This window comes from Zootoca vivipara, chromosome 6 (genome assembly GCF_965207765.1).
Source record: "Zootoca vivipara chromosome 6, rZooViv2.hap1.1, whole genome shotgun sequence".
Classification (NCBI taxonomy): domain Eukaryota; kingdom Metazoa; phylum Chordata; class Lepidosauria; order Squamata; family Lacertidae; genus Zootoca; species Zootoca vivipara.
In genome coordinates, this window is record NC_142589.1 from 47,853,123 (window position 1) to 47,874,441 (window position 21,319).

Below are 21,319 nucleotides of genomic sequence, written 5' to 3' on the forward strand. Positions count from 1 at the left end.
AATTATACATTGTTCAGTATAGCTGGAGAAAAACTCAGAATCCAGAGCCTAATTTAGGGGGTTGGGGGGATTGGGAAAAACCCTAGAAATTCAAAGCCCAATTAAGAACATTCCTAAGAGGATGAGGGGTGAAATGGAGAGCAGAAGCAGCGGGATGTCTTTTATAGGATGCTTAATGTTTTCTCAAGAGTCCTCTGTACTTTGCATACATCTAAGTAACTTTGTGGGGTGAGCAGCTGTGGGAGAAATCCAACAGCTTTCTGTAGTTTGAAACTTCAATGAAAATCTGCACTACAACAGGCAACCAAGGAGCATTTGCTAGAGAAAACAGTACCTATCCGACAGTCCGCAGGGGAGCAAGATTCAATGTATGGGAAAGCACAACCAACATATACCTATATTAAATAGCAAAAAGTGGCTATTATCGAAATTATGCCCACCTGGTAAAAGCTGCACAGTACTTGCCCATGTCACTTGGAAATACCCATCAGGCTTGTCCCGCTGTGAAGTATCAAGAGAGTCTTTGTTTGCCACCATCTGCTACCGTCGCAACTGACTCCACCTGTCGGCTAGACTTTGTATAGCAGTTCCATGAGAGCGATCGTTGTGCTTTGTCCAAAGATGAAGGCTCCACAAAGGACGGTGACAATTCCCCATGTAATTAAGCAAGACCTGCCAAAGGGCGGGAGGAGGGAAATGCCAAGCTGTGTTACCTTCGTCACAGTCACAGAAATAACTGCCGGCAAAATGCCAGTTATGATGGGCAGGCCACAGCCGGGCCTATGAATTTTAGGGAGTCCCGTGTGGCACACAATGCGCCAGCTGTGCTCTCCAACTCCCCTCAGCCCCAACCAGCATCCCCAAAGATGGGAGCTAAAGTCTAAAAGCTCTGCCAGGTACAGACTGGGGATGCTTGCCCTTGGCCACGAACAGCTCATATTCACAGAATCATAAAATCATAGCAAGCAAAGGGGGCTGGAAAGGCACAGACATACTTGGTCCTTGGCTTGATAGGCTCCATCTCCACTGCACACACCAAACACAGTCCTGCAACACAAGAGAAATCACTTTGCATTTGTTATCACTAATAATAATATCAATCAATCAATCAATAGTAATTATTAATAATTGAGAGTCAGTGTGGTAAAGTGATTAGAATGTTGGTCTAGGACAGGCACCCCCAAACTTGGCCCTCCAGAAATTTTGGGACTACAATTGCCATCATCCCTGACCACTGGTCTTGTTGGCTAGGAGTGATGGGAGTTGTAGTCCCAAAATATCTGGAGGGCCAAGTTTGGGGATGCCTGGTCTAGGACCTGGGAGCCAGGAAGCTCTAACTCAGGCATCTCCAAACTGCGGCCCTCCAGATGTTTTGGGCCTACAACTCCCATGATCCCTAGCTAACAGGACCAGTGGTTGGGGAAGATAGGAATTGCAGTCCAAAACATCTGGAGGGCCGAAGTTTAGGGATGCCTGCTCTAACTGGTTGACCCTGGAGGATAACCTACCTCACAGGTAGATGTGGGAAGAGGATGGGCAGAACTGTGTGAGCTCCTTGGAAGAAAATGTCGGATATACTGTAAATGCAATAAATACTTAAAATGCTATAGACTGCTACGATCACTGTGCATTGAAGGGCAGAATAGAAATTAGATAAAACAAAATGGATGTTTATTTAAATTTCTATTTAACCAAATCCTCTTTATCTTCCGAATATTCCTCTCTAAGGCAGCTTAACCATGTCTGGTTCCCAGGGTTGCAAGTATGGAATGTGACATGGACTGCCTTAACACCGCCATCTAGCCATTGCCAAACGCTCCTCAGCTTGATTTAGCATATGGGTCAGCAAGATGGGCTATTTTCCAAAAACAGCAGTCAATTCTCTCCCTCCAAAAAAAGAAAAAGAAAGCAGGGGCGAATCGAAATTCAGATGCCCCTCACAGCATCACTGACATGAGCAGTCATGAAGCATCTAGTTTCCAGCTTGTCTCTCCTAATGACTCATGAGACCTGGCAAACTACATTTCCCAGGCTCCTTGACATGGAGTTCAAATCTAAGCCAGATAAGAACTTCAGGAGCACTGCAAACTGAATGGAAAGTATTATAAGTTGAACAAGTTTACATTCCAATCAGATGTGAAGGAGATAAATACATACAACCTTGAGGAGACATCTGAAAGCAGCCCTATATAGGGAAGTTGTTTAATGTTTTATTATATTTTCATGTAGGAAGCTGCTCAGAGTGGCTGCGAAAACCCAATCAGATGGGAGTGGGGTACAAACAATAAATTTATTATTAGTATTAGTATTATTCCACAGCAGGTAAATACAAACTTTTGCAACTTCACTTCTTCTCTTTCTTTTAAAGTACATGCACACCCAAACTTCTAGTCCTTACTGCTGCCAATAAATTATTACAAACTAGTGTATTTCAGCCCGTTTAATAACGGGCGCTAGAACATCCTGGGGTTCGGAGAAGCGCTTGCGCAGCGCTTCTCCGAACCCTGGGACCTGTCCTTGCTGTCGGCGGCAGGGGGACAGGAACGGAGGAGAAAGCGCTGCGTTCTCCTCCTCCGTTCCTCTCCCGCAGCCGCCGACAGCAAGGAGACATCCCAGGGTTCGGAGAAGCGCTTGCGCAGCGCTTCTCCGAACCCTGGGACCTGTGCTGCGTTCTCCTCCTCCGTTCCTCTCCCCCAGCCGCCGACAGGAAGGACGCGCGCACTCCCCCCCCCCTGCCTCCTCCAACCGCCGCTCCTCACGGCCAGGGAGGGTTGTGAGGAGGCTTTCGCCGGCCTCCACCCTCGCTTCCCTGACGTGCCCTGCAGTGAGGCGGTGTCCGGCGGGAGCGGCGGTTGGAGGAGGCGGAGGGGGGAGAGTGCGCGCGCGCAGTCTCTGCTGTCCAATCCCTGTATCCCTGGGGCACATGCGCAGTGACGCAGGGACAACTTGGACATTATTATATAGGATGCCAATTCCAAATGAAGCCATGGAAGAATTGAGAGGTAGGGAAGAGGGGGCAGGGGGAGAAGAGGGCTCTAGCAGGAGTTGCAGTGACCAAGACCTCACACACCACCACACCTTTCCCCCATGACTACCAGAAGCAGTTTTCCATTATTATTATTATTATTATTATTATTATTAAAGCTGGTGTGCAACAGTGTTTAGCTTGCTGTTTACATAAGCAGTCGAGTTTAGCTTCTTCTGGTAGAAAATCTGGCTTGCTGCGACACAGAACTTTGATCAGTTTCCTTCTCAAGTACAACGCTCTGGTCAAAACCTTTCACTGCGATAATCAAGGCACCAAAAAAGAAATCTCACTTGAAAAAGAAGTTTGCTAGTTTGCTCCTAGGAAGACTGCTTGATAATTAAATTCATCACTGAGGACTTTGTCAGGAGGAGGAGGTGGCAAAAAGGCAAAAGCTTCCATCAGCCCACAAACTTTTTCCAGGTGATTAGGATTGGGGACGAGAAAAATCAATTTCCCCGAGAAAAAAGGAGGATAGCTGGCCAAGCGCAATGGTGACACCAATTCTTGGAGTCTCATGTGGACAAATAGGTAGTTTGCTGCTGCTGCACTCAAGACCTGCTTGCAAGCTTTTCACAGACCCTCAGTTGGCCACTGTGAGAACAGGATGCCGGATGGTGGGCCTTTGGTCTGATCCAGCTTGCCTCTTTTTGAGGGGCTAAAATATCAGCCACTGCTATGCAAATCCCTCACCCTCTCCTACCTCAGAGAGCACACAACATGGTCACACCTGGAAAAATGAAGATGAAGAATGCGCTGATGCCCCCAATGACACTGATGACGTCACTGATGTCTGGCACATAGAGGGCAATGACCAGCGTGACCACAACCCAGGCAGTAGTGAGAGTGACCCGCATCCACCTCTCGTAAGGCTCAGTTGTCAGGATGTAGCTGTGCTTGGAACTCAGGCAGACGTCCTGTAGGACTGACCTAGCATAGACATATGGGCAATTACACAGCCGCAACAACAACAACAACAACAACAACAACAGGATTCTACTTTATGGAAGTGGCTGGTTCAGTTGGTGGAAGAGGGGGAACTTTCCCCAGATTGGAAAGGGCCATGGGTTCAGTGGCAGAGCATCTGTTTGGGATGCAGAAGGTCCCAGGTTCAATCCCAAGCAACTCCAGGGAGAGCTCGGAACACCCCCCACCTGAAACCCCGAAAAGCTGCTACCAGTCAGCGTAGACCAGGTATCCCCAAACTTCGGCCCTCCAGATGTTTTTGACTACAATTGTCATCATCCCTGACCACTGGTACTGTTAGCTAGGGATCATGGGAGTTGTAGGCCAAAACATCTGGAGGGCCACAGTTTGGGGATGCCTGGCATAGACAATGCTGAGATTGATGGACCATGCTGAGCCAAGTGAACCAAAAGTGTGATTCTACATAAGGCAGCCTAAGGTTAAGTTCTACAGGAATGCACCGCCAGACATAGAATTTGAGGGGGATAATACATATTTGGAACAATGGACATGGCAAGGGAGTTGAATGTTGATCTATATGTTCCATGAGTAACTTTTCTTCTTTGCTGTAACACATGGAAATAAGACTACATTTATAATCATTTATCATTTATTCTGGTGGATTGCTTTTGAAATGTGCATTTTCTGTTTACCTCTAAGTTCTATATCTCTTAGGTTCCACCTCTGACAGTGTAACCCAGGCATCCCCAAACTGCGGCCCTCCAGATGTTTTGGCCTACAACTTCCATGATCCCTAGTTAACAGGACCAGTGGTCAGGGATGATGGGAATTGTAGTCCAAAACATCTGAGGGCCGAAGTTTGGGGGTGCCTGGTGTAATCCATCCTACATATATATCTACTCAGAAATTAGCCCCAATGAGTTCAGTGGGACTTACTCCCAAGCCAAGTATATATAGGACTGAGGTTGCGATCCTAAACTGATTTGCCAGGGAGTAAATTCCATTAATGCGGGAGGCAGTGCAAGACAGGAGTGCCTGGCGTGCTATGCTATGGTCCATGGGGTCACAAAGAGTCGGACACGACTAAACGACTAAACAACAACAAATTCCATTCAATTCAGCAGGAATACCTTCTGAATAGACATGGTTAGGATTGTGCAGGAATTTACCATATGTGTTTTTCTTTGGGAATAAGGGGTTGCCGTATTTATCAAAATGTAATTTAGTTCAAATGGGTGGGAGCAAGAAAAATGGGTGTGCTTTGAGGAGGGAAGGGAGGGGGCAAGGAGGCAGCCCTGAACTTTGGGCTCCTCAGAAGGAAGGAAGGAGATAAAATGGAATAAAATACCATTAATTTAAGCCATAAATGGTTTTGGCGCAACAGGTTGGCTTTCATTCTAAAGCAGATATGCTGTATTATAAATGTGGTTATGCTTGAGAAAAATGAGCCTGTTCCCAGAGGAAATCAGGCTTTGCTTCTGACCAGAGGAGCCAGACACAATGACAGACCTCATTAACCAGAATAGCATTTCTGTCAGGGTCAAAGCATAGGAAAACCAACACTTCTGCTCCTTACCTTCCCAAGAGGAGGACAATGGGGTAGATGGTGATTATGGAGAAGCCAAACAACAGCCGAGCTACAATGACCAGCACATCATTTCCTGGATAGGACATCAGGATGTCAGCAGCAACATCGGCACCAAATGTCAAATAGCCATAGAGCCCTACACAGAGGAGCAGAGCATTGTGCTCTTTAGGTGTGGTAAGGAGAGCAAAATAAACTGTAGACCATGCTGCACCCTCTCATCAACACCCCCCCCAAACTCAAAAATGACTGAATCAACAACCTTCATGGTAGGCTAACCTGTGCCCCTCCAGATTTTGCCCAAGTATGTCTCCTGCCACCCCTGACTATTGGGGCCGGTGAGAGTTGGAATCCCACAGCATCTGGAGGGCCACTCTGCTGTGCAGCAAAAAGGAAAAGATGAAGAATGAGATTGATTGATTGATTTAAATTACTTATGCGCTGCTTTTTGGCCCGAAAGCCCTCCCCCCAAACCAGAGAATGCAATGTTAATACAAAAGGGGGGGAGGAATACAGCAAAATCAAATCAATATACAGGTGAAACTCGGAAAATTAGATTATCAGCAAAAAGTGCATTTATTTCAGTAATGCAACTTAAAAGGTGAAACCAATCATGAGATAGATGCATGACATGCAAAGCAAGATATGTCAAGCCTTTATTTGTTGCAATTGTAATTACGGTATTTGTCATTAGGCAGGTCAATTATAAATGGAATGTAATAGCGATGTTTATTTTTGCTTATTTTTGTATTATATTATTGTAACTATTTGTTTTATTACTGTGGAATTTCCAAAAGAAAGCATTTGTAAAAATTAAAAGAAAAATAAAATAATAAGTTGTTGCATTACTGAAATAAATGCACTTTTTGACAATATTCTAAATTTCCGAGTTTCACTTGTAATACGTGAGGCACAGAACCAAATGTAAAGAACAAACCATCTTATTTTATTTTATGGTGGTTTTACTCAAACAAAGTTATGAGATAGAAAGAACTGCTTCAGCAGTGGTGGAATGGGGGGGAAATTAAGCTAGCTCACCACAAGAGTCTCCAGAGTTTCATCCCCAGGGAAAGTCCCTAGTCACAGCAGCAAGGACAGTCCAAAACAGGCAGGCAGCAGCATTGATTCATTACACACACCAAAGAGGAACACCACAAACCACAACAATGAAGGTTGGATGGCCATCTGTCGAGATTCCTGTATTGCAGGGGGTTGGACTAGATGTCCCTCAGGGCCCCTTCCAACTCTACAGTAGTATGATTCAATTTATAAGGGTTAGTATGACTGCAACCTGATGCATACTTTCCTGGGGGCAAGCTCCTTGGAGCTCAGAGGTGCTTCAGACTGCCTGGGTTCTGTACATTGAGCTTTGACTAAAGACCTTCAGATGGCTAAAATGCAACCTTTAGCTTTAAATTAGAATTGCCTGAAATGTTACAAATAAGTGTTTTAAATGCTAGCATGAAGTAGGATCCCCATCAGAGACAAAAGGAAGTAGCCAGCCCTGGTAACTGGCCATTGCCGTCATTGTCCAACTTCTTCTATGATAACCTGTCACAAACAAACTTGAAAACTTCATCATCACCTTCTTCACTGGCCAGACTCAGGAGAATCTGTCCACAAGCCTGGTGGTCCAGCAGATGTCATCGCTACTGCTCTGGGGAGAGGGGGGAAAAACCTTCCCAGATCTGTGCTACCTCTCACCTATGCCACTGAGGGCCCTTAAACAAATTAGGAGCTTGGTACAAAATAGTACCAAGAGATGGAGCAAGTAGAAAGGAGCTTGCTTACCTGTCAGAGAATATATAAGCAAACAGAACAGCATGGACATTACAGACACCACAATCCAGTGGGAGAGCTTCTTATTACTCATGCTGCTGTAGATGGTGATGCATGCTTCGTGACACTGAAACACAGAGCCGTTATTGGAAAAGGCTGGTATGCATTCTGCCTCCATTCCTGGAGTCCCAAAGCCATCACTGTCTGCCTGCCTTCTCCCCTGCTCCGTATCAGAACTGTTGATATCATCTCGCCTACACCTGAGGCAGTCTCCCACCTTAGGGGTCTATGTGGTGGATTAAGAATGACTCTGCATCCTCATGGGATTTGTTTGGTAAAATCCAAAGTTCACATTGTCCACATAGACTGCTCCTGCTCAGAAGCCATTGCGTTAAAAGGGGGGGGGGGCTATCAGATGTTTCTGGCCAATGTCCCACAATTGTCTCCTCCACTGATCAGCAGCACTGTGCTTGGTTGCGATTTACACACCATTTGTTTCAGGAACTCAGGCAAAGGAGGACTCCCTTTTCTTTATTATATCAGAGGAGTTAAACTTGAATGTAGGATCTTGCATCATTTCAAGTGGAAACAAATAAATAAAAATGACTTGGAAGCCTATTTTAACAACCGGGGGGGGGGGCAACCCAGAAAGGAGGAGAAAAGGTTAAACTTCTTACCTGAAATCCAAAGCAGATTGTTGGGATAACACTGAACATTGAAGCCCAGGAAGAGACCCTGCAAATGTGAAACGGGGTGTGTGTTAGCATCAGAGCTGGCCAACTCAGATGTCAACAGCCAATCAAGCAAGAGACCAGGGGCCTTACTCAGTACATATATGGCAGCTTCTGCTACTGAGTGAGGGCAGATTGCAACCCCTACCTGCCAATTCCTCCTCCAGCACCACCTGTTGTTATTGTAATTGGCATCCGTCTGTCTCAAGAGACAATGGAGTGCGCCTCTGAGGGTGAAGTCACACCGCTGTGTTAGCAGCACGGAAATGACCTCCCCATGGTGCAAGACTCCCCTCTTGGCCTCACAATGTGGACCAAAGAAAAGCAGAGCAATACGTTTGGCACCAGCTTGGCTGCAGAAGTTGCCAGAAGGAGCTGTACAAGGCAAGATCCAACCATCTTAGGCAGGCATCCCTAAACTGCGGCCCTCCAGATGTTTTGGCCTACAACTCCCATGATCCCTAGCTAACAGGACCATTGGTCAGGGAAGATGGGAATTCTAGTCCAAAACATCTGGAGGGCCGAAGTTTGGGGGTGCCTGATCTTAGGGACTCCACTCCGGATTTGTGTAGGGTTTACTCCTTAGCCTTCCCTCTCCTGCAGTGTTTTCCTTCTCCTAAATGGGCTACCTTCCCAGGTTGATGAGCCCCATCTGCCCTTCACTGTACTACTCAAGATTACTCAGTTCTCAGTGGTCCCATGACATCAGGCCCTTCGTCCATCTGGACCAGTATTGCCTCCAATGACTGGCAGCAGCTCTCTGCAGTTCCAGACAGGGGACTTACCCAGCCTATGACCCAGGGACACCATGAAACAGCTGGGGAGTGTGCAACATTTGGCCACCTTTTGGTGTTTATATTCTTGGCAGGTGGGACTGGTTGCCTCTGCTGTATTCCTGCATTTTGTTCTGATGGCGGTTATTATGGTCTCCATGTGCTGGTGACGCTATGTTTATATTGATGCTGAAGTGGATCTGACTGTGACAGACTCCCCCTCAACAAAGATGCAATGTGACGGGTTTTAGGTGTTTAAAATTAGATACTCCCTGCCAGCAACACTTGGGAGGTTGGAGATTCTCTGCATGTGGCAGCATTTACTAATATTCAGCAGCATGGACTTTAACATCAATTAAAGGGAAACCTGTGATCACTTAACCCTTAAACTGGTAATAAATTAAGGATGAGACACGTTGGAAACAAAACAAGTTTTATTTATGCAGGCTCAATGAGGGTTAATGCTTAGTGGTTACTCTGATCAGGCACAAAAGTAAGAATCTCTTTTACAGAAGTAATAAGGGACTTTACTTACAACTTGCACATCAAATCTGTTTCTAAATACAATGTCTCCTCCTAGATCTATTGATCCAGTAAAACACTTCTAGACTCTTTCTGGGATCTTTTCATTCCCTTGAAGGAAGCTATCTGGTTTGCCCTGCCTAGCAAACTCCTAATCACCCAGCTAATATCTTAGTCAAGCCCTTGCCAAGTTCAATCCAAGCCCAGTCTGAACACTTTCCAAGTCCTAACTGCTAAACTAGCAGGTTCTACATTTTAACTCCCCACTCTCCCCTGATTGCTGGACACTCTACCCAGCACTGATTGGTTGCAAGGTCTTCAGGGGGATGATCCAATGTCCATCTGCCACACTTTCCTAGTTTTAAACATTGTATTTTTTGGTATTTTTTGTGATGTTATTATAATGCAGCAAAACACTTATTTGCAGTACTGTATGAAGAAGTACATAAACTACCTACAGAAATGCATAAATTTACTGCTGTATCTTTTCATTACCCCAGAAGTGGGGCAGAGATATGCTTTGTTGGGGGTTCTGTGTGTTAGATCAACCTACTCTCATGTAGGACCCTGGGATATTCTCTCGGCTCCTGGTCAATCGTTCAGGAGCTTCAAAAGCTTTCTTCTGCCCAAACATCACAGCGACTGATGCCAACAGACATCAGCACACTCAGGGGCGTACCCAGGATCAAAATTAGGGGAGGCAAGGGGTGGGGGCAAGGGGCGGGAGGGTAGGGGCCACAGTGGGAATGTGGGCGGGGCTACGTGGCCTGCGCCCTCCCAGCTCTTCCGAGGAGGCGGCCCCACGCGCCGGGAGCGGAGCTCCAGAGGCGCGCGGGGAACGCGAGCCTGGGGCTGCCTCCTCCACGCCTCCCAGGTCTTCCGAGGAGGCGGCCCCAGGCTCCCGTTCCCGGTGCGAAGCTCCAGAGGCGTGCGGGGAAAGCGAGCCTGTGGCTGCCTCCTTCGTGCCTCCCAGGTCTTCCGAGGAGGCAGCCCCAGGCTCCCGTTCCCGGTGCAAAGCTCCAGAGGCGTGCGGGGAAAGCGAGCCTGTGGCTGCCTCCTCCGCTTACACTCCCTGCTCACACTTATGCTCCCTGCGTGCCTCTGGAGCTTCGCGCCGGGAGTGGGAGCCTGGGGCTGCCACGCTGTGCCCCTTAGCCTTTTGCTTCTGGGGGGGCAATTGCCCCCTCCTGCCCCCCCTGCCTACGCCCATGAGCACACTCATGGATCTGCAGAGTGTTTGCAGTTCGCATAACAGACCTCAGCAACTCAGCATTTGGCTAATCTACTTTATTTACACATAAACACACACACGGAGCACTGCAACATGGCTCCCTCTCTCTCTAGCATCAGACAGCAAAGAGGAAAAAACAAAGGTCAATAATCCCATTTCACGGAACACAGTAACACAAACATCCTGTCTCTGTCACTTCACACTCTATAGAATGAAAACATACACCGTCATGTGATAGACAACAATCCCATGACTGTAGACACAGGGAATGAATCTTCAACACTCTGCGCCACATGCAAAAATAATGTGTCTGGCCTTGGACACTCTGCACCTTGACTTCAAGTGGAGCAGGGCACCATCTGCTACTATGCTTTGGGGAGAAAAATTTCTGCAGATATCCCCAGCTCTGCAGATAATTAAGCAGTAGAAGGCAGATCCCTTCTGCATCAAGCATACATCACTATGGGTTGTAGCCAACACGACCATGAGAGAATGAATCTATTTTACACACTTCAGGGATATTGACATGGGCCATGTGCATAGAAGAATCAACAGCCAAGCTCCCTTACCTCTTAAGAGGTAAACAACTTCCTGCATTGCAGGGGGTTGAACTGGGTGGCCCTTGAGGCTCCTCCAAATCTATAATTCTATGAACTGAATTATGGCAGGTTCCAACATGACAGCATCTCAGCAGCAGCTCCCTGCAAGCCGATGGGGTGGATGAATTGTGCCCATGAGACCAATGCTTGATAATTCCACTATCAGCCCAACAGCCACCCATGCCAACACTTACCCGGAGGAACGGCGATGTTCATGGTTGACAACATAATCGGTTCTGAGGTAGTATTTTATTACAATGACAAGCATCAAATAGCAGGCTGCCAAAGTACCAAGGATGCTGGAACACACAAATGGGAAGAATTAAAACACTTTGCCTCAAAGGAGCTCAATGCTTGCCTGCATTCAAAGGGGCACCGTATGGTATTTCAATGTAGGGATGTGGCAAATAGAAGCAAAAACAGCAAAATACAACCGCATCGGTGTTAGAGATTCTAACTGGACATTCCAGCAAATGAGAAGCTTTTATCCTATGAACTAGAAGATCCTTGTGTTGGCTGGGAAGGACATTCTACAAAGAGGAGTCACCACTGGAAAGGTTCCTCACCTCGGCAACCACACACCTCACTTCTGATGCTGGGGACATCATGACGTGCCTTAAAACAGGGAAGGGCAGCCATAGCTCAGTGGTAGAGCTTCTGCCTTGCATGGGGAAGGTCACAGGTTCAATCCCCAGCATTTCCAGGTAGTTGGAGAGCCAAGACCAGTCACTGCAGACATTGCTGAGTTAGATGGACCAAGGGTCTGACTCTGCATAAGGCAGCTTGCTATGTTCCTAATGGTGAGGAACCAATGGCTCTCCAGACCTTGTTGGATTACATTTTCCTATCATGATAGCTGAGGTTGCTAGGAATCCAACAAAATTATTGTTTAAAATTAGTTCCAAACAACTTAATATTTTTAAAAATCCTAAGTGGTGTACAAGCAATGCAAATCAGCACAAAGGCAAATATATAGATAGATAGAACAAGAATCCAGTGATAAAGGGTGCCTATCTGTGCAAAAGGATCGGTCTTTACAAGACATCTGAAGCACATAATTGATCTAGTTGGGCCAGGACCTGGGAGATCAGAGTTCACATCCCCACTCAGCCAGGAGGTATCACGTGATTCGTCACGTGACATGTCACATGACTGCACCCCCTCAATGCGTGGGGGGGGGGGCACGTCAGCACCCCTGCTGAGCCCTTGGGAGCAAGTTTGATCACCATTTGGCCCAGTCTCCAGGCCACAGAGAGCACAAGAACAACAGAGCTCTTACCTTGTGTATTTCTGGAATCCAATTTCCCTTGGAATTGAGAGGGGAAAGATAACCAAGGCACACAAAGCAGACAAGGTGAAGCGATGGTCCGTGAACCAATGCTGACGAGAGATGCCACCACTCAAGGTTTCATTAGGGTAGAAAGAATCACACACTGGGGAGAAAGGGAACATAAGGAGGCCAGGAGGCTTTCCTGGTTGTCCAGCTACCAGCCGAGACGTATTATGCAGCTACCAACAGTGGGATGGGGGACTTCTCCACGGCAGTGCCATGTCTGTGAAATTCCTCAGGGGTGACTGGTGCCCTTCAGGGCTGGTGGGACAGAAGGCAGGGAGTCCCAGAAGTAGGTGGAGCCAGAACTAATGACATGCAAAACCAACTAATTCAAGTTCTGCCTCCAACCACTTCCCTGCCGAGCTCTACAAGGGCAACACTGAAACTAAGGAGGAGGAAGCTGACTGGCAGGGCCATGCCAGTAAGGAAGCAGGCAGTTGGGGGTTTGCGGCAAGCAGGCTGAAGTTGGTGGGGCAGCATCCATTTTTCCTAATGGATTCCAATGGAATTCCCTCCCCCCTGGAGTAAGTCAGGGCCCTGACTCTGATGAGTTTTCAGCACCAGCTTAAAACTTACCTGCTCACTCAGACATTTGCTGGCTATTAATTCATAGGCTTGGTATGATGCATTAATTGCTTCCAGTGATTCCATCACATATTAATATGCTGATTGTGTTGTCATTATTTATGCACACAAATGGCACTGGTATTATTTACATGAAGAGCAGCGTAAAAAAAATATTATTAAAGGAGGAACAGCTGGGGATTTTAGAGGATGCGGAAAGGGTTCTGGGGGTAAAAGAACTCACATTTTTCGAGCTGGTCTCCCATGACTCTAAGAAAGGCCACCGAGATCATGAACAGGTTCAGAATGAAGCAGACTTCGCAAAGCTTCCCAATGGCAGCCCCACAGATCTCTCTCACCACACCCTGGTACGTTGTCTGGGTGCTGATGGAGGCAGCATAACCCAGGATCACCAAGCCACTAATCAGGAATATCAAGGAAGCCTGCCAAAGGGAGGAAACACCAGAGACAAAGAGGAGAGAGCCGTGAGCCTATAGAGTAGTAACAGGAGTAGCCATGATCAGGGTGAGCTCAACCAAGCAGGCAAATTAGGCAACCTTCCTAGAATTAGACACTATCAGTGCCTACTACCTTTGAAGGTGACCCAGAAACTGCAATTAATCCAGAATGCGGCAGCTAGACTGGTGACTGGGAGCGGCCGCCAAGACCACATAACACTAAGAGACCTACATTGGCTCCCAGTACGTTTCCGAGCACAATTCAAAGTGTTGGTGCTGACCTTTAAAGCCCTAAATGGCCTCGGTCCTATATACCTGAAGGAGCGTCTCCACCCCCATCGTTTAGCCCGGACACTGAGATCCAGCGCTGAGGGCCTTCTGGCGGTTCCCTCACTGCAAGAAGCAAAGCTACAGGGAACCAGGCAGAGGGCCTTCTTGGTAGTGGCGCCCGCCCTGTGGAACGCCCTCCCATCGGAGGTCAAGGAGATAAACAACTACCTGACATTTAGAAAACACCTAAAGGCAGCCTTGTTTAGGGAAGTTTTTAATCTGTGATATTTTAATGTATTTTGGTATTTGTTGGGAGCCACCTAGAGTGGCGGGGGGAACCCAGACAGGCGGGGTATAAATAATAATATAATATAATATAATAATAATAGCCACCATGCCTCTACGCAACCTCCAGTGTAGGAGGCAGTGTGCCTCAACATGCCAGTTGCCAGAATACCAACCTGGTGCCCTCCAGCTATTTTGGGCATGCTGGTTGGGGCTGATGGGAGTTGTAGTCCAATGCATCTGGGGGAGGCTGGCCTAACATAGCAAGATGAAGCAAATGCCTCAAACAGATTTGTTTGCAACAGGGCCGTGAAGGTCAGAGATTATGCCAGGGATGATAAAAGGTTCATGTTTATGGAAAGATAAACCAAAATAAGCACTGACCCAGGGGGATCCAGCAACATCATCATTTCATGGCCTCTGCAAACACTTACGTGTCCCTTCAATCCATGGAGTTGGAGCACACCAGATAGGGTTAGGGAAGGGAAGGAGAAATCCCTACAGTTCAGTCTCTCATGCCAGATTTCTAAATCAGTTTGCTGTTTCGTTTTACTTTTTTACTCGCAAATAATTATCAGCATTTTAGTGTGCATTTCTTCTAACGTAAGACATTTATGCAAGCAATATTCCCTAATAAAGAGCAGTTTTGTATGTTTTATTCAGTAGTATATTGTGGAAACCCAGCCAGATGGGCGGGGTATAAATAATGAATTATTGTTATAAATTATTATTATAATACACTTCCTTCACCCTGCACACACACACACACACATATGGAGAAGCACATTGCAAAATTAAAAGATATGCAAGTTTTGAAGCGGAAATGTAGTTTTGCAGGACAGGAACCCAACCATTTTAGATTTCATTATTATTACTGTTATCGATGGTTGGACAGTGTTCTCGAAGCTACGAACATGAGTTTAACCAAACTGCGGGAGGCAGTGCAAGACAGGAGTGCCTGGCTTGCTATGCTTCATGGGGTCACAAAGAGTCGGACATGACTAAACGACTAAACAACAACAACTGTTATTGAATTTATACCCCACCTTTCTAGAAAAATACACAAGGTAGCCTACATGCAACTGACACGGTAAAGAATAAGGTCAACGTACAACCTGAAAATGAAACAAAATGTAACCTAATATAAAAAAAAAACCCCAAAGCAACATGCAAAACCAACAGCAGTTAAAACAAACAAGCAGCAGTTTTAAAAGCAGATCACTCAATGGAAGATTGGAAGCCACATCCCTAGACAGGCTAGATTCAAGGAAGGCAAGCAAAAACTGTCACACTAATTCAGAAATGTTGCACATCCAGACCGCAGTCCCAAGTCCTCCGCATGATGTGGCATTGCCATTGTCCTGCTTGTTGGCTTTTCAGAGAAATTTGGTCAGAACAAAACGCTGGACTAGGTGGGTTTTTTTACCTGACACAGCAAGGTTTTTCTGACATTGTCAAAACACATAGTGAGAGCCAGGCACTGCATGGAGAAAGGATTTTGCCCGCTTAAGAAGTAGCTATAATGGAAGACACAGGTGATAAGTGAACTAAAGTGCTTGTGAAGGCTATCAACATCTCAAGGAGGGTGAGAGCCTCAGAGAACCCTACCATTGATATTAGCCCAGCCATAGACTCAGTAGCCAAGCTGCCCTCTCTTGGTCCCAGCAGCAAAGCAGAAGTCCAAGTCTAAAAAATTGGGGGGGGGTATGCGGCAAACAGTGCGCAAACTGAAAAACAGCTCTCTTTCAAAAATTTGCACTCCTCCGAATTTTGTGATGTAATACTCCAACCAATGACCTTGAGCCAGACATCTTGGAGAGTGAAGTCAAATGGGCCTTAGAAAGCATTGCTAATAACAAGGCCAGTGGAAGTGATGATATTCCAGCTGAACTATTTAAAATTTTAAAAGATGATGCTGTTAAGGTGCTACACCCAATATGCCAGCAAGTTTGGAAAACTCAGCAATGGCCAGAGGATTGGAGAAGATCAGTCTACATCCCAATTCCAAAGAAGGGCAGTGCCAAAGAATGCTCCAACTACCGCACAATTGCACTCATTTCACACGCTAGCAAGGTTATGCTTAAAATTCTACAAGGCAGGCTTAGGCAGTATGTGGACCGAGAACTCCCAGAAGTGCAAGCTGGATTTCGAAGGGGCAGAGGAACCAGAGACCAAATAGCAAACATGCGCTGGATTATGGAGAAAGCTAGAGAGTTCCAGAAAAACGTCTACTTCTGCTTCATTGACTATGCAAAAGCCTTTGACTGTGTCGACCACAGCAAACTATGGCAAGTTCTTAAAGAAATGGGAGTGCCTGATCACCTCATCTGTCTCCTGAGAAATCTCTATGTGGGACAAGAAGCTACAGTTAGAACTGGATATGGAACAACTGATTGGTTCAAAATTGGGAAAGGAGTACGACAAGGTTGTATATTGTCTCCCTGCTTATTTAACTTATATGCAGAATTCATCATGCGAAAGGCTGGACTAGATGAATCCCAAACAGGAATTAAGATTGCCGGAAGAAATATCAACAACCTCAGATACGCAGATGACACAACCTTGATGGCAGAAAGTGAGGAGGAATTAAAGAACCTTTTAATGAGGGTGAAAGAGGAGAGCGCAAAATATGGTCTGAAGCTCAACATCAAAAAAACCAAGATCATGGCCACTGGTCCCATCACCTCCTGGCAAATAGAAGGGGAAGAAATGGAGGCAGTGAGAGATTTTACTTTCTTGGGCTCCTTGATCACTGCAGATGGTGACAGCAGTCACGAAATTAAAAGACGCCTGCTTCTTGGGAGAAAAGCAATGACAAACCTAGACAGCATCTTAAAAAGCAGAGACATCACCTTGCCGACAAAGGTCCGTATAGTTAAAGCTATGGTTTTCCCAGTAGTGATGTATGGAAGTGAGAGCTGGACCATAAAGAAGGCTGATCGCCGAAGAATTGATGCTTTTGAATTATGGTGCTGGAGGAGACTCTTGAGAGTCCCATGGACTGCAAGAAGATCAAACCTATCAATTCTTAAGGAAATCAGCCCTGAGTGCTCACTGGAAGGACAGATCGTGAAGCTGAGGCTCCAATACTTTGGCCACCTCATGAGAAGAGAAGAATCCTTGGAAAAGACCTTGATGTTGGGAAAGATGGAGGGCACTAGGAGAAGGGGACGACAGAGGACGAGATGGTTGGACAGTGTTCTCGAAGCTACGAACATGAGTTTGACCAAACTGCGGGAGGCAGTGGAAGACAGGAGTGCCTGGCGTGCTATGGTCCATGGGGTCACGAAGAGTCGGACACGACTAAACGACAACAACAACTCCAACCAAGGCAATGCATATGAAAATGCATTGTACTAGGAAGAACTGCTTGCCAAAATGAATATATCAGGAGAAATGTGTGCTAAAATGTTAACAAATGCACAAGGTAAAGGTAAAGGTACCCCTGACTATTAGCTCCAGTTGAGGACGACTCTGGGGTTGCGGCGCTCATCTCGCTTTACTGGCCGAGGGAGCCGAGGTACAGCTTCCGGGTCATGTGGCCAGCATGACTAAGCTGCTTCTGGAGAACCAGAGCAGCACACGGAAACGCCGTTTACCTTCCCGCCGAAGCGGTACCTATTTATCTACTTGCACTTTGATGTGCTTTCGAACTGCTAGGTTGGCAGGAGCTGGGACAGAGCAATGGGAGCTCACCCCATTGCAGGGATTCGAACCACTGACCTTCTGATTGGCAAGCCCAAGGCTCAGTGGTTTAACCCACAGCGCCACCTGCATCCTCACAAATGCACAAACCCGAGAAGAAATGTGGAAAACCGAACTTAAGATTGGAAAAAAGAGAAAGAGAGGGGAACTGGCATTGACAAAATCATCCATACCTAAGTCACAGCATATTTTGGAGTGTTAAAATCCATTAGTTGCACCAGGCATTTAAGTAAAGATACTATAATAAGTTTGCATTTAATAAACTGGAGAAATAAAGTCAAGCACCAAGTGGTTCTTTCCCCACCGCGATGCGAGACTTGGTTGCAGCAGCCCCAAATCATACTGAAAATTCAGGGCTTGCTTTCTGCCAGTGATCACCAAAGACAGTCCATGAGGGTGAAACTAGGACTAGGAAAACCCAGGTTCCAGCACCATGCTCACCCTTGAAGGTTACTGCATAACCCTGAGTCACTCTCTCCCTTACTTCAACCTCCCTCACAGGGTTGTTGTGAAGATAAAATGCAGAACAGGGAGCTGTGTACAATGCTCTGTGTTCCTTGTGGGGGGGGGAGTGGGACATCAATGAAACTAATAAATAAAGCTCATTTCCAGAATCCTGTTCCAGTTCCTTTTTTTCAATTCTGTAATGTAGGAATCAAAACTAGGAAACTGTTTTCCTGCCCCACCCCCCACAAAAAAAGAAGAGCACTGAGTGAATTTGCAGAAACCACTAGAGAATCATCTGCACATCAGGGACTGAGGAGAAATCCTGTTCAATTCAAGTATGGGTGCAAACCAACCTGATTCCCACTTTCAAAAACAGTAAGTGAACCAAAACACAGCATTGCTCCCAAATTCATGCTCCTCTGAATGTTGTGGTGCAAGTTCTCCAACTAAATAAAGTGAGGTGGGGAATGTGCATTTGAGGGCGAAGCATGCAAAAAAATTGACATATTAGGGAAAACAACATGCAAAAATGCATAATGTTTAGGAAATTTATTTGCAAAAATGTATCAGGCACAATCACATACAAAAATCTGCTAACAAATTTTCACGAATACTTTTTTTAAAAAAAAATGCATGTGCAAACTGCTACAGAAATGGGGTGTCCTGAATTTATGAGTGGAAAAACGAGAAAATGAGATTAATAGATTTCCCCATCCCTATCCACACATCATGGCTGGGAGGGGAGCCTTGCAAAGCAAAAGGAGGCAGTACTAGGTAGATTAGAAGTAAAATAAACTATTAAAAATGCAATGAGGCTTGCTTCCAAATCCACTTGGCCGGATCAGACCCTCAAACCCTCCACCTACCTATCTATTCCAGCAGCCTGTCACTCTGCAAGAGATTTGGATGTCTTTCCTTTGGCACTTACCAGCTCCACAAGGACAGCCGGGGTGACTCCTCCAGCCTTATTGAACGCCCAGGGGAAATTCAGAAGCCCTGCTCCAAGCGCAGATTTCAGCATGATAAAGACAGCCCCAGCGGAGGAGAGATTGGGGCTATCTGACTCCAGAGTAGGCTTGGCTAACAGGGTGATGCTCTCTCTAGCCAACTCCTCCATATCTGAAAGACAAGGAGGACCAGAGAGTGGTGGGGTTAGTCTCTTAAAGCTGGGCAAATCCAAGCTGACTTGAAACAGGTAACAGATTCCTCCGCTGATCTTTGATGGGATCAATCCATTTGTTTTTATTTTTTGCTTTGCAAACTAACTAAATTTCAGAAGCATTAAGAGGAAGTGAGGAATAGAGTTTATTGCCGCCGCCCCCCCCCCCCAAAAAAATCTTGGACTGAAGGAATGGCATGCATTGTATATCAATGTTAAAAATGAGCCAAGCTGTGCTCAGGGCTACGTTTTCTTCCAGTGGCTGCTTAATGGAATTAGCAGGGCACCAAGAAAGTAGCAACGATGCTTGAGATTCTGCAGGGAGATGTTTTGCAAACAGAGTCCAACATAAGCAGTTGAAGGAGCAAGTAAGACTGGGGCAGACGTGTGTAACAGAGCAATGCAATGCCCTTGATTCGCTGTGCAATTGTAAGCGCAGCTCGCAAATGCTCAGGGACACCTCCAGTTTCAAACAAATTATGTAGCTGGTCTTTCATGAACTTTACAAGGTAACTGTTATAGGTACAGCCAGGTTTCCCATTTGTTTTTTGTTTTTGTTTTTTGTTTTGTTTACAACCAGAAGGCTTTGTCAATTAATAGCCATACCCTCAAGGAGAATCCAGAAATACAGGCAGCTGCATCAGTCCATTATTTATATCCATGCCTAGAGCAGCACTAGGACCCCTGGGTGGTTTACCTTCCTGCTGCAGAGGTACCCATTTATCTACTTGCACTGGCATGCTTTCAAACTGCTAGGTTGGCAGAAGGTGGGACACAGCAACAGGAGCTCACTCCGCCGCAGGGATTCGAACCGCAGACCTTCAGTGGCACCCGCGTCCCTTACACTCTACAGCACTGTACAGCATGATGACCAAATAATTAGAATTCCCCAACCTGCCAATAAACAGTCCACATGGGCCACTTGCCATCAGGGGCGGCCTGTCCTATTTTTCTGCCTGAGGCAAAATGGGAATGTGCCACCTCCTGTGCCCTGCTGCCACCGCACTATTTCTGTCACCACCGGAACACCCCCCCCCCTTTACCAAGTTTCTGTGACTGGGGCATTCCACAAGGCCTTGGAGCTTGTCCTTTCTGTCCCAGGGTCAGGGAAGATGTATAGCAATGCTGCATGCTGGAAGGCCCCCCTCTCACCGAAGCTTTGCGAGAGGGGAGCATTCCATTGCTGGTGAAAGTAGTGGGATGGACAGGATGCATAAACCAACAAGTGCATATATTAAAACTAGCATAAAAGAAAAAGAAAAATCTAAAAGGCAATCCTATTTTTAAAAGGCAGGATTAAAACATTCCACCCACCCAAAGAGGCCAAAGATAATTAAGAGCTAAAGGCCTGGCAAAAAAGAGAAATGCTTTAGCCTGGCACTAATGATGATGCCAGGTGAGCTTCCCCAGGGAGAGTATTCCACAAGTGTGGAGCCACCACTAAAAAGGCCAGTTGTTGTGTTGCCACCCTCTGGACCTTCTAGAAATAAAATGCTGCAGTTTAAAAAAGGACTTGCATGTGGTTAAGTTATACTGAGTGAAGGAATAATTCATACAACCCAGCACATTATCAACAGGGTGCTAAACTGTCCCTCCCAAATGAGAGAAATGAGAGGATGATAAGTTTCTATTCAACTGTGAAATGAAGCCAAGACTGCAGCCTAGCCCCACTTACCAGGGGGTAAGTCCCACTAAATTCAGTGATACTTATTTCTGAGTAGACATGGCTAGGATTGCAACCCTAGATGGTTTTGTGATGGGCAATTATCCACTTCGTTAACTTTGCCTTTAATAAGACATGTCTTTGCTGCAAAGGACAAACCCCTCAGAACATTCATTCATTTTGGAAGGGAACACAGAGGGAAGGAAACTGATTTGTAAATATCGGTTGATGGCTAAGATTTGTATTTTTACTATGATATACAT

The 21,319-nt window shown here is 46.2% G+C and overlaps 1 protein-coding gene across 2 annotated transcripts; it reads right to left on the bottom strand.

Annotated features, from left to right (window-relative positions):
- Window positions 1-258: 258 nt before the first annotated feature.
- On the bottom strand, window positions 259-19,351 carry SLC38A8 (solute carrier family 38 member 8). Of its 2 annotated transcripts, none has more exons than XM_035120846.3 (10): window positions 19,163-19,351; window positions 13,314-13,512; window positions 12,452-12,605; window positions 11,367-11,471; window positions 7,994-8,051; window positions 7,329-7,443; window positions 5,529-5,676; window positions 3,756-3,955; window positions 996-1,047; window positions 259-672 (listed from the first exon to the last, which is right to left on the bottom strand). In XM_035120846.3, the coding sequence occupies exons 1-10, from the start codon at window positions 19,349-19,351 to the stop codon at window positions 570-572; spliced, it is 1,323 nt and encodes a 440-aa protein (XP_034976737.1). In that variant the 3' UTR covers window positions 259-569. The 2 variants fall into 2 exon arrangements, with proteins under 2 accessions (XP_034976737.1, XP_088527418.1); XM_088671292.1 differs by having other exon boundaries at window positions 259-713; window positions 988-1,047.
- Window positions 19,352-21,319: the final 1,968 nt, after the last annotated feature.